General features: G+C 38.8%; 1 protein-coding gene across 1 annotated transcript; it reads right to left on the reverse strand.

Moving 5' to 3' along the window:
- Nucleotides 1-5,954: 5,954 nt before the first annotated feature.
- GJD2 (gap junction protein delta 2) lies at nucleotides 5,955-11,586 on the reverse strand. Its single transcript, XM_080593562.1, has 2 exons — nucleotides 10,517-11,586; nucleotides 5,955-10,191 (listed from the first exon to the last, which is right to left on the reverse strand). Exons 1-2 carry the CDS (start codon nucleotides 10,585-10,587, stop codon nucleotides 9,348-9,350), a joined length of 915 nt encoding a protein of 304 aa, XP_080449688.1. The 5' UTR covers nucleotides 10,588-11,586; the 3' UTR covers nucleotides 5,955-9,347.
- Between the last annotated feature and the right edge of the window lie 2,308 nt (nucleotides 11,587-13,894).

Here is a 13,894-nt window from a genome sequence, read left to right on the forward strand (position 1 = left end):
GCATTTATAAGTGCATATTACTACCACACAAGCATTTTTTTGCATCATCTAAAACAATAAAGAAAAATTAGAATTTAAAATTTATTGAATTATGTCATTCAACTGTCAGTAATGTTTGCCATTTTCATTTAAGTTAGTGTCTCCTTGCACTCATTTAAAATTTCTCATGATATATTTTGCTCTAAAAAACAAATTGATTTCTACAGTATAGTCAGAAGTTTTTCTTCTTTGGAGACTTTTTAAATTTTATTTTTTTTCACTTGACAGTATTTATGTATTTAAATATGTTCATCTTCAGTATAGAACTGTCCTGAAGCTCTGAGTACACTGAGTGACAGAAGGTGTTATAAAAAGTATTAAAAAAAAATTAGCAAGAGGATAACTGCATACTGTGCTCATCACAAGTAAAGAAGGAAGATCTTATGTGTATGGATATATATACACACACAGTGTTTTATTTTAAATTAAAAATGAACTTTATAGAAAATGTTGCCCTTATTATTTTTTTACTCTTTATTAATTTCCATGTGACATTTTGTTCCTTCTCTGATAACTCTGCGGATTTCCAATTGGTACTGACAGAGGTAGCCTCTCACTTTCTTAGATAGAATTCAACTTGAAATACCCATTACTTTCATAATGAATCAGCATTTCTGAATGAATGATCCTATGTAAAAAATTTTGTTGTGTATATCTCTGAGCCACAGAGAAATTACAGCCTTCATTTCATACAGTAACTCTTGTGTTTTATTAGACCCTTTTTTTTGCACTATGGATTGAGTGCATGAATAATCATGCCCAAGGCAAGACTTGATATTACAGGCAGCTGTCTTGCACAAGAAAAATGCCTAATGTCTTGCTGAAGAACAATGAAACCATCCATGGACAAGCAAGAGCTACCAACTGCCTGGGTCCTTCTGTTGGTCCTTTGCACGTCCTGCAAAGACAGGACAACAGCAGGCACAGCCACTGAGCGTGCCACAGCTGCTGAGTCCAGAGAAGGGCTGCATATGCGAGGTGACAGCCGCCTCTGAGGAGAGAGGACAAGGGTGAAGGCAAGGACAAGCCGTAATCACCACTTTAATTCTCCACTTCTCCTTAGCAGTAGAAAACTGGCAAAGCCAGCTCTTCCTGTTCTCTCCCCCCCATGGTTTTGCTTATGCTGCTGAACAGACAAGTCCGTTTTGCGTTTCCAGTCCCTGTGAGAGTATGATCCACTGTCCTAGGATGAACTTTGAGAAAACACATTTGCTTCAACGAATATCATTTACCTCATGGGGTGTAATTGCATAAAGAGTGATGTTGGAAAAACAAACAAACAAACAAACAGGGGTTTTAACTCTTTTTAACAGGTATGTAAGCCATCCAGTGTCTTCAAGACATGCACTCAGACCAGTGGCCACTCAGGTGCTAATTACATTTAAATATTTGCACAGGGGAGTGCAGCAGCCTTACTGTAGCTGTCACAGCCCTATAGTATTATTCACAGCCTTATACTACAGTAGCAGGGGACATTTCTGAGGAAAAGTCCTGCTTGGCTATGATCCATAATCTAAACATTGTTCCATTTTTATATTTTTGTTTCAGAACCTTACACATTTTGACCTTACCGTAGCCGGACGTCCTGACCATGGTTTTGGCAGGATCTCTTTTTTGTCTCTTATTCAAAGCAGAAGGTCATTGGAACAAACAGAGAAAAAAATCATAGGCTTTACAGGATTAGGAGGAATAAAGTATCCAATGCTGCACAGCTACTTGGCTCACTGTATCACTAAGTGTGTAATACTGCAAAGCGTAAGCAGCTAGTCCAATGATGTGACAGTCTCAATGTATCGAATTTGACACCTTTTCAATAAAATAGGCTAAGTTTAGATAACCATATGCTCACGCTGACAAGCTAACTTCTCCCTGAGAAGTGTTTTCATGAAAGAGTACAGGAGGAGCTCAAAGTTTAATTAGCTTAAAGTGAATTCAAAATATTGTATTAATATACAGTGGAAAGGTCATGGTGTTGAGTAAACATCAGAGATGGATGAATATATTCTGTTTAACATACTAAAGTTTAGCTGCACACAGCACATTAATGTTAATGAGTCACACTGCCAAATTCATAAATCATACTAAAAATGTATTATCTGTCTATGCTCTTACTGCAGTGTAATAAACATTGTACAATTAAAGTCCATTCTCTCTTGACTGCCAGCAAAGTTTCACACAAGCAAAGCAGTCTTTTATCAACAGAGATGTATTTATCATCTGTACTTCAGAAATTTAAATTAAGAAGGTGCACCAATTTCACAATTAGAACTTCACAATTCTAATTAATACATCATGTTTAGAGAGTTTTAAACAACCATTTGAAAAATTAAAAAACTAAATATGTCCAAATAAAAGTCCCTCAGTAGTTGCTAAATGTCTTTTTGTTAATAACACTGTGTAACATACAACAATACCTACTTATTTATGTGTGATTATACCATAGAAGCTGACCTTATTTAGTATATCCTAAGATCAACATCACTTTAAAATTCACTTCTTTTCCTGATGTGTCCCACTGAGCATTTTGATTCCCTTAGTTGCTCATACACTGGTCTTACTAATTTAAAAGCAAGCCAAAATCTGAAGTGTATATCACACAGCTGAAGGCAGAGAAAATCTTCAGTCTCCACTTAAATACAATGACAATGGCATGAATAAACACAGGATACCTAATTTCTTGAAATGGAGTAATAATTAGGGTGATAAATGAAGCCCAGTGATAGAAGCTGAACTTCTCTTTGTTTTTATAAAACAAACCAACAAATACACAATTCCAGTGATACATAATTGTCTGCCTCATGCAAATTTGGACAAAATAATGATTACATTTGCTGACACTCTTTAAGGTTTACAATACCTTAAAATACACACAAAATCTCAGTTCATGATGATGATTAGAAAATAAAAATTAGAATAATAGAGTTTTCTGGTTACGTAATATGGAGTATTAAATCGAAGACTACATCAAGAAAATTTGCACTGCAATAAATTAAAACAAAAACAACAAAGTATGCTGCAAAATGAATGTCAAAATGTTAGATTTTTTTTCTTAATTGTACACATGATATTTTACTTAGAATGTGATTCCACCCCATTTATAGAGAAACCTCAATAGTCTCAATGGACAGAAATATGAATATTAAGTGTTTCACTTCTGAGAAATTAGTACAAATATATAGCAGATACAACAAATTATTTTCCTGCTCTTACAGCTATATTCCCACTTTCACATGAGAAAATGGAGGTAAAGAATTGAATGTATTATATATATAAAACACATATTATTCAGGTACACCTACTTGAGGACTTTAAAGAATGTCAGATGTGGAATCTTTCCTCTCAGAAGCTGAACATACATAGAGATTCACATATTCTTGTATAAAGGACATTGCTAGAGCAAGGGAGGCTTTTTAAAGGGAAAGTTAAGAAATTTGTAAAAAGCTAGCTTTTTTCAAAATGCCCGTACCTCTAGAACACTGCATGCAGAGCAAACATGAAAGCCCCTTTATATTCAATTTCTTCTGGCCATGTAGTAACTCCATTCTTAATGCATGTTCGTTGCAAGTCACCTTTTAATGTAAAGTTTTAAGGCTGATAACCCCACCTATGCCTACTGGATATCTATGTCACTTATAGTCTATTTTCTGACGGGCAAATTTTCTGACGACAACATGGTTTCATCATGGACCAGTGATGGAGAATGTGGTGCATTTCAAAACACCTCCAGATATGTTAAGTTCACTAGAGCTAAGAGTAGCCACAGGAATATTAGTATTCGTGATGACTTTGGACAGTGTAATGCACCATTTAGACTCTTCAAAGAAAAGGATGAATAATATTTGCTAAATTGATTCTAGAATGGATTATCTCACATGAGACATAATGTAAGAAATCTTGTATATTTTCACATGAAAGTGTTTTGAATATACTTTTATCCCTAAACTGCATATTAAGCCCATACCCCACCTGTTTTTTTGTTAATACCTTCAAATCCTTACTTTTTCCACAATTTTGCTGTTATATATTGTTCCTTTTCCTTAATCTTATCTTTTCATTATCTGTAATTGTAGTATGATAAAATCCCTGCCCAATGTTATTTAAAATAAAAATAATAATAATTATTAATAATTATAAAGTAGATTTAACACATAAAGCTTATATTGACTAGGAAATTTCTTCCAGAGACAATGCTGTTTACTGGTGCAAGTAATGTTTTACTGTTGCTGTCTTCCAAAAAAATATTTTGTTAACAGATTTAGCATAAAGTATTAACTATTAATAACATTGAAATAAAGAGAGACTGGATCAATTTCAACAAGCAATTTTTTGATTTTTTTTAATAAAATAAAACATGATTACATCAGAGACTTCATAAAACATTAAAAAAATAAAAAAGAAAGAAAGGAACTTACCTTTGATTTTAGACCGTGCAATTTATTTACAGATAAATCATATGCAATGGAATTTGGTTTTCAGTGAAATAAACTAAAAGTCTCAAATTGTTAAATCACTTCAGGATGCATGTTATTATCCAGATACTGATAAACTTTCCTTGTCATTTCCAGCCACACCACATGCACACAGAGAGGTAGATTAATACAAAATTAGCTTACTTTCACATTTTGTTGAATCTGAGAGATCTTCACTTTGGGGGGAAATCAGACAGTCACTGTATATGTTGGTTTCCACAAGCTTTGGATTGAGTAAATCCTGTATTTCAGTCATCACTATGAAAAAGCTTGATAGATTTTAATGTAATGAAGGCAAGCCTCTTTTTAGCTGTAACTTAGATACACAGCTGCTCAGTTAAACTTGCTAAAGCAATTAGTATAACCTATAGCTCCAGAATTTCACGGGAAAAGGGTAATGCTAAATACTGTCAGATCGTTGCACTTAGTTTTTAACCAGTCCCTTTGATTATGTCATTTCTTCTGTATCCACCTCTGAAATTCAATCCCTAATATACTAATATAATTCAGGGAAAATTAGTTTAATTCCTCTAATAATTTTGCACTTATATGTATATTTAGCTATATATGTGTGTGAGAGATATATGTATGTGTATTATTATTATTAATGCGGTTCTGTGGAATGATACAGAGAAGTATCATCTGACTGCACTTATTTCACAGGCTGCTGACTCCTGACTGACTTCTTTAGTGCATTTTAATGGACATAATATGAAGCAATTCCTACTGTGATTCTTTTTTTTTTTTTTTTCCACAGGGATACCAGTGTTTCACTGGGAGAGGGATGAGATTTAGAATCTGGTGTTAGGCATAATAACTGATACCAACCTAGTGTGTTTTTCGGAAGCTTACAATAAAATAGAACTCCTGGGAAAAATTTCCCAGAACGTCCAGGGATGGGTGGGCAATGCAGAAATAGCGTAATTCCCACTGTTAGTCTCAGGAAATAATGAGATTTTTCCCTCAGCTGGTAATTGTCTTAGTCCCACAGAAAACAAAGTCTCATCATTTCATAAAGAGCAAGACCAGATCCTAAATGAGGTAAAACCCATGCCTGTTCTCTCCTTCATAGTTCTCCACCTTTTTGAACCCATTCCTATATTTGCACATCAAGAAAAAGCATCTAACCTTTTCCACTGAAGGAGTAAGGGGACACAGAACATTTATATTCAAACAAAACAAAGCCAGAAGATGGACAATGTCCATCTGGTCCATTTTCTCTCTTACAAAGAAATGTAAGTGCTCTTTTAGTTGTGGATGAAAAAATATTCTTCGCTAACATTAACTTTTTTATAGAATGTCATTGCAACATATATACACCTAGTGAGACAAAAATATTATTTAAAAGTTTTAGAAATTTATGCAGATTTGAGGAGCACAAGATCAGGACTACACAAAAATTAATATTGTTATTTTATGTCAGTTTATAGAAAGTAATATTGAAATTCCATAGAATCAATTGTGTATTCAATCCTATTGCAGCTTTCCATAAAAGCTTAGTGTTCATAATTTTTGTTTGCATTTAAGATGAGATACAATATTGTCCACAAGTTCCAAACAGGGTATACAGTACAATAATACAAAGATAAACTGAATTTTCATATTTAATATCTGTTTCTTCCACAGATATCAATGACAAAATGGACTAATTTCAGTGAGGCAGGAGCAAGATCTAAGTGGCCAGTAATGTGTTCTTCAGCTTAGTGTTCTCTCAGTTCTGTTCAGTTAACACACTTTCCATTGCTGTAATAGTTTTAAAGCATTTATTCTGTAAATGAATAGTCAGCTTTCATGTAAACAGTCCATTAGCATTAATCATATGACTCTCACATGATACATTGACAAAAAAGATGTTAGTAATTTTCCTCTTACTCATGACAAATAGGTAGTAGGTAAAAATGAAAAACAGCAGTTGAAAAGGAAGACTATAGCACTTGATCTCCTGACACCATTTCATTTCTCTTCTGAAATACAAAAAGCCATATTCTAGTTAGTGAAAATATGCAGGATTGCATTTCTGTTGATCAAAATATGAGTCCTTGCCTTCTTTTTCACTGATCCTGTTGCACAAATTAACATTTGCATTTCCTTATATACTTCTCTTATGAAAATTCTGAAAAATCTCAGCTTACTGGAGTACAAAATGTGGAACTGCATAAAATATTTGAATGAACTGCGTCACCGGCATTGACTATTACAAACAGATCCTCTCTGTGTCTTATGCAAAGAAATTCAAGGTATTAAAACCTTACAGCTATCAAGATTTGCACCTTCACTAGAGCTTGACTGAACACTGGCTATGCAGCCACAGGAAATAACTTGCATTAGGGCTTCTGCCTGACAGGAAATCATGCTGAACCTGAACCAAAGCCCAGTGGAGTCAGCATGAGTTTTTTCCTTCAAATTTAATTGGCAATGGATCAAGCCCTTTGCACACAATCTCCTATTTCTTCAACATTAAAACAATGCTTTTGACTGTCAAACATTTTCCTCTTCAATATATATTCCAAAGGAGATTTTGCAAACCACCACAGGACTCTGCAAAATGAAAATCAGGCTTGGATTTGTGTGTCAAATAGTAATCTTTAGAAGCTTGTTATATTGCAGATGGAGATTTTAGCTGCCATGTTGTCTTTCTAAAAATAACATGCAGTTTTCCAGTGAGCATGCAGTCAACTAGCAATATCACTGTGCATTTATATTGCAGAGGATCATTTGAGAAATCCATTTTAAGGGTTTCTATAATCAAATTGTAAAAAATATTCATCTTATACATAAGGAAAAATATTTTTAAAAATGTTTAAAAACACGACACTTCTCAAAGTCTTTTTATGTTTCACAGCAGAAGAAAAAAAGCCCACAAATGAAAATGATAATGAATATACTATCTAAGAACTAATTGACTTTTCTTTTTTTTTTTTATGTGACAATGCTGGCAAACCACAAGAACAAAATGTTAAAGTATTTACTGTAATCCAAATGGAAAAGATTTGTATGCATTATCTCCAGGCCAAAACACATAAAATCCATTGTCAGGCTTGAAATAAAATACAATCAAAAGAACATTTGCAGTTCCAAGCCTTTGTCTCCTTCATGTATTATAAAGTATCCTCAAATTTTCCAGCACCATTTTGGCCCTTTTCTTTAAAGGGCAGATAGCATTTAGTTAGGAATGCACTTGTATGTTTTTTGAGTCCTGATCCAAGTCCTACTGTTGCCAGTGAGATATTTGCTGTTGAATTCAATGAGAATTAAATAAGGTCCTTAAGTAGAACTTAGTAGACTCTATTAAAATTGTTGCTATTAATAGAGATTTATCTGTGACTGCCCCAGTGGCTTACAGGTAAGTTGATGGGACAGGAACAGTATATTTCTTGAATCAGCTATAAGGCAGAAAAGCTGAGGTTACTGTTTGAATTCCCTGATGAAAAGCTGCAATTGTTTCATTTACAAGGTAAATGTACTCTGGCTATTCCCAGAGTGACCTTGGCGGCCAACTGTGTTGCCCTTAGTGTCAGCAGAAAGAAGGCTGTTGGTGTCAGTGGGCTTTGGATCAGGCTTTAAACACAGAGAAAGCTTGCTTAAAGAGGAAAACAGACATAACGAATAGTTCTGATTTCCCAGGTTTTATCACTTAGAGTTCAGAATATCAACAAGACACTTTAAACCCTGAAGAGTAATTGCTGTAAGTCAATTATTTTGACCTTGCATGTTTCTGCAATTGTATGCAATAATAAAGAAGAACAAATCTCTCTGGCTTACAAAAAAAAAAAAAAAAAAAAAAAAGGCAAGTACTTTATTTATATAGAGATTTTAGCTGCTTTTTACACCATTGCAATAACTAAACAAACAGCACAAACAGCATAAAATAAACATAGGAGAGTATAAAATCACTTTATTCCAGCTGGTATCCCAAGACAACCTTTTGACTAAGTACAGAGTTGGATGTTTCAAGTATGGCACTTATATAAATAAGAGCAGAGAGAAGGTGATATAATCACAGTTAAAAGCAATGAACTCTGTTCCTTTGGTATGTGTGTCATCATAGGTAACTGCAGGTAAATACATAACTTGGCTGGCATGAACCAACTCCATCTTATTCATGCACATATTAGGGAATGAACTGAAATGTACTGATATATTTTGTAGATCACATCTAACATAAGATGATTAAGGTCGCTGGTGTGTGTGTGGACAGGCAAACAAAAAATGGCAAAATTATATTCAGCATTTATTGTTTAGCATAACTAACTGATGTACAAACTATGTTAGAAAATAGCTAGTAATACACACCAGGAATAAATTCTGTGATTTAGACAAGCAAAATAACATCAGACATCTGTGAGATCGGTGAAAGCAGATGTCCTGATTGAGCTGTGGTCAGATTCCTTACAGTGCAATTACCCTCCTTTTAAAACATGCTTACATCTGCACATTGCAACAGTTTCCCCCACCCCATCCCACCCCATATAGAGTATCCTTGCAGGTTTTTAATATGAACATTCTACATGTTTACAACAATTAGTCAGACGGTCCAAACTGTAAACTCATCCTAATGATGACCAAAAAAAAGCCGCTCCACCAACAGATAACACCCAATTGTTAGAAAGAAAAGGAGTAATAGTAGTAGCTGTAAGGCTAGGTCAAGCATGGTTTTATAGCTGTTTTTTCAGTCTTTTACATAGCACTGCATTTTTGCAGCTAGTTCAGTAAGTGCAGATCCAATACCTTAATGGCTTTCTTGGTGGTTTGATAAAATGCTTGCCTAAGCAATGTACCTTTCTCTAATGGTGTCTGGGTCTCTTCCACCTGGCACCGTGTTTCAAGTCTGTCACAGCCTCACACATAAGCTGAGTCACTTGACTGAGTCCTGCCAAAGTTAGGCATGCTCATTCTTGGCAGGTCCTTATTTCTGATTTCGTATATGGATTTCCTTTTTGCCTGTACTCCTCTCACTGCCATTTTGATCTTTCTCCAGCCCAAGTGGTTCAGTTCTGCCAAATTGAGCACCACACAAATGCCACTGACAGCAAACATGAACACCAAGAACACAGTCTTCTCAGTGGGTCTAGAGACATAGCACTCTACTTCTTTAATGCAAGGGTATCTGTCACATTCGTACATGGAAGGGACATTGAATCCGTACAGGAAGTACTGTCCCACTAAGAATCCGATCTCTAGGGCATTTCGAAAGACCACTTGGATGATATAAAATCGAGAAATGCCTTCTTGCCTCCTCATCTTTGATTTTGTAGTTCTGATGGCAGGGTTGGGGATCTCCTTCACTTCTAAGCAGTCTGGCTCTGCCTCTTTGGTGGAGTTCTCAGTGTTCTGCAGCACGCCATTGACAATCGTGTTCTTGATTTTCTTACTGTCCTCACGCTTCATTGAATCCTGGTCCCTCTCCAGGGTGAGGAAGACGGTGGAGTACCTCCGTTCCCTTTGCTTAGCAGACTGGTGAACGGAGTACGTTATGAAGCACAGGCTGGGCGTGCACACCATGATGATCTGGAACACCCAGTACCTTATGTGCGAAATAGGGAAAGCCTGGTCGTAACAAGCCTGATTGCAGCCTGGCTGCAGCGTGTTACAGACGAACATGGTTTGCTCGTCATCGTACACCGTCTCCCCTACGATGGCCACGATGAGTATCCTGAAGATCACCACCACGGTCAGCAGGATCCTGCAACAGAGAAGCCGGTCAGGGCGCGCCGCCGCCCGGGAGCTGTCCGGTGCTGAGCGGGCACGGAGCGCCTCGGCTTCGCGAAACCGGGGAGACCCCCGGGGCCGCCACCGCCGCCGGGACTGGGACCGAGCCCCCCGGCCCAAGCGCACGGCCCGGCGCTGGGCTGCCCCGCCGGGAGACCCCCGTGGGATCCCTGGGGACAAGGACGGCGGCGTGCGCGGTGTCCCCCCGCCCCGCGCCCCCGCGCACGCTCCAGGCTCCGACCGAGCCCTGCCCGGCCGGGACCCCCGCGCCCCCCGTCTCCCCTGGCCCTTACCCTTACCTCCCTATCATAGTAGAGTGCTGCTGCACGGCAGCTTCCAGTAGCCTCTCTAGAATAGTCCATTCCCCCATCGCTGTTCATCCGGAGACAAAGACTTGGGCAAGCGGATCTCTTCACTTCTTCCTGCTTTTTTTTTTTTTATTTATTTCCCTCTCCTTTTTTTTTTTTTTAATTTTTGTTTGGTTGTTGTTGTTGTTTCAGAGGGCGGTGGGGAGGAAAAGCGAACAAAAGCGCAACCCCCCCCCTACCGCCCGCAGTCCGGCGGCGGGCAGGCGGAGGGACGCGGCAGCCCTTCCGAGGACTCCGGACCCGGCTCGGCTCTGCTTGGCTCGGCTCGGCTTAGCCCGGCTCGTCCCGGCTGGGCTCGGCTCGGGGCCCCGCGGCGGCCGGCCCGGCCCGGCCCGCTGTGCTCGTGTGGCGGCGCGGCGCGGCGCGGCGGCCCGGCGGCGGGGCGGGAGGAAGGTTGGCTTTTAATGTCTTGCTGCCTCTAATCTGCCTTTAAGTAGTCTCCGCTTGCGTCACTGACAGGTTGGTGGAGAGCAGCCAAAAGCAGCGCTCGGATTTTCTCATTTTTATTATTCCGGCGAAGATAAATAAATAAAGGCGGTGGAATACGCGGAATAAATAAAGGAGGAGGAGGAGGAGGAGGAGGCCGGGCAGAGGAAGAGCCGCCCGAGCCGGCGCGGGGCTCCTTTGGCAGCCCAGCGACTCCACGGGGCAGCCCTGGGCTGGGACCCCCAGCCGCAGGAGGGCTCCCGGGGGCTGCCGGGCTCCGGTCCGTCCCCGGGCTTGGCAAGGAGGGGCGGCGTGCAGCGGTGGCCTCACCTTAGAGAGCCGCGTGCCCTTGGAAGAGAGGGGAGCTACCGCACCGTTACCCTCACCCGATTACAGAGAGAAGAATGGCTAAGGAGAAATGGGGCGGATACATAGCCATTTCAGACAGCTCCCAGACAGGTTGGATTCATGCTAGGAGAGGCACCAAACCTTCACACAAAGCATCCCTAAGCACCACAAGAATAAAGTAACTTAAAGAATTTCCTACCATATAGTCCATCTACATATTCCCCTTAAATATTGCATTGTGTTTAAAATATATATATATTTACAGATACCCTTACAGACTGCACCAACCCCACACAAGGCACTGGCACCAATTGGAATTGACTCTTTCCTGGTGGTGAAACCTAAGGTGTATTCTCTACCTTTCCATAAAGATCAGCTACAACTTCCTACCTGCTGTTCTTTTTGCTCAAGTGATCGTATTAAAATGAACGTAAGAAAAATTCAAGTCAGTCTGCTCACTATGTTCCTATTGCCAAATTCAGTAAAATCAGTCTGCTTCCAATGTGGAACCGCTCAAGCCACTGTGAACAGTGTAGACCTTTGTTTTCTTTGCAGCTCTCTCATCAAGCAATTCTGTGTTGTGTTAATGATAAGTGCTTTCTGAATAGATGAGACCAAGCTTCATCTGAGCAGAGGTCATCAGTGTGTTTCAGACACCCCAAGATTTGTCTTTTCATTTGGTGTGTGCGGATGGTCTCTGATTGGATCCCCAAATCTTTGAACTGGGAAAGTATCAAATAAGAGATCAGCGAATACCTCATTTTACACAGAAGCTGATAGATTTTCGTTCTCTCCCAGTCAAGAGTCTGTTAAGAAGCATTCAATAATCTGGAATGTTTCCTTACCATGCTGTTGGGAATTACTGGGGACACTGAGTAACCGCTGTTTTCTTAAAAACTGACTCTGTTCTTCCTTCAAGCTGGTTCTCACACTTCCTGCATTGTGCATGTAGAGTTTGTGAAACCTGCTGCTGCAGCAACACCATAACTAAAAAGAAGATGCTGTTTCTTTTGTTTTAAGAGGAGTCCGGTGCCTATGCAACTACCCTGAACATTGAGTGTTTCACACGGACACCAAAGTCTGTGTTTGGAAATGGATCTGAAAATGAGAGAGATCAAGGCAGTAAAGGAAGCAGTAATGCATGTGTAGAAGGAGAGTGGGCAGGGAATATGCTAAGAAGCTAATGATGATAATCCTATTTAGGAGACCAAACAGAGAGGGAAAGCCCTTGACAGAAATTACTGAAGAAAGGAGAGGAGATTTTGGTCCACAGTCAAACATAAGGTTTCCTACAAAGGGAAGATGTTCTCTAGCATCAGAATATAACACCCACATATCTGAGTTTTTATGACCAGTAAATAAAAAGGAATCTAATTCTGGTTGAATCAAACACTGACCTTTTAATGAACAATCATTGTTTGCTGTATGTGATAAGTTCTACTTACCACTGTTAGCCCAGCTGTGGAAACATGAAGGGGAGATACCATAAATTAATGCTTCAAACACATAAGCACTGTTATAAAATAGTTTTTTTATTTAAATACAGTTAGAGTTAAACACTTTCAGGCCTGCTCTTCCAGGAGTTGCATCTTTTTCTGACATAGTTGACCTTTCCTTTTCTAACAGTGTCTTCATATGCCCTACCACAACCATATTCAAATGGAGGATACTTGGCCTCTCACATGATACATTTTACTGAACTTCAGACCTTAGTGAATTTGGGTAAAAAATAAAAAAATAAAAAATTCAGTCCAAGAGTCTCTTTCTTGATTCTTACACACATTTTGAGTTTTGACTGGAAAACTCAAAGGACTTTGATACATCACAAATTTACCTGCAGGAGTTCTGGAACTAAGAAGTGCTGTCATTAATTTGGGCCCCTACATATTTGTCAAAATAAAAGTAGTAAGAACCAATTGTGATGTTGTCCGAGTGTTTACTGTAACAATGCAAAGCATATGAAGAAGGTAATTATTTGCATTCCCATTATTCACCACCTGTATAAAGACAACCTGTGGACTTGTCTGACAAATTATCTAAATCACAAAGTGCTCAAACTATGTATAGTCATAATTGTAAGAGAGAGTTATAGGCATAAGAAGATTTTCAGCTTCTCAAGGTTCATCTTGGGTTTTACACCATTCCCCTGAATGCTTCAGCCTGTGATAAAGCCAGGATTTGCAGAGCAGCAGGCTGCCAAGAATGCTATGGGTGTATATTGCATTTTGTATGGTATTCACAGTATAAAATTGTGCCTATATTTCATTCACAAACATTCAGGATTATCAAAGCTTTATGTCTTACAAAGCTGATGGCTTACAAAGAACTATTTCCTACTGAAGCAACAATACTGGTTTGCAGCAGGGTCAGGTCTGTCCTGTTCAATGATTTTGTCAGTTGTATACCAAGGAAACAAAGCTTCACACTGCCAGCATAGGCTTTTGAGTTGGAGGGTATATTTTTGTTTGTTTTGCTTTGCATTTGAAGTGAATGAGGACTCCTCTACAGATGAAATTCAGCAGGAACGCTGTTGTT

This window comes from Anser brachyrhynchus (assembly GCF_964034855.1).
Source record: "Anser brachyrhynchus genome assembly, chromosome: 5".
Classification (NCBI taxonomy): domain Eukaryota; kingdom Metazoa; phylum Chordata; class Aves; order Anseriformes; family Anatidae; genus Anser; species Anser brachyrhynchus.

Excerpts from the sequence above, each read along its gene's own strand:
- GJD2 (XM_080593562.1), bottom strand. The coding sequence starts at position 10,587 with ATGGGGGAATGGACTATTCTAGAGAGGCTACTGGAAGCTGCCGTGCAG. Across the intron at positions 10,192-10,516 it reads CACTCTACTATGATAGGGAG|GATCCTGCTGACCGTGGTGG; the intron begins GTAAGGGTAAGG and ends TCTCTGTTGCAG.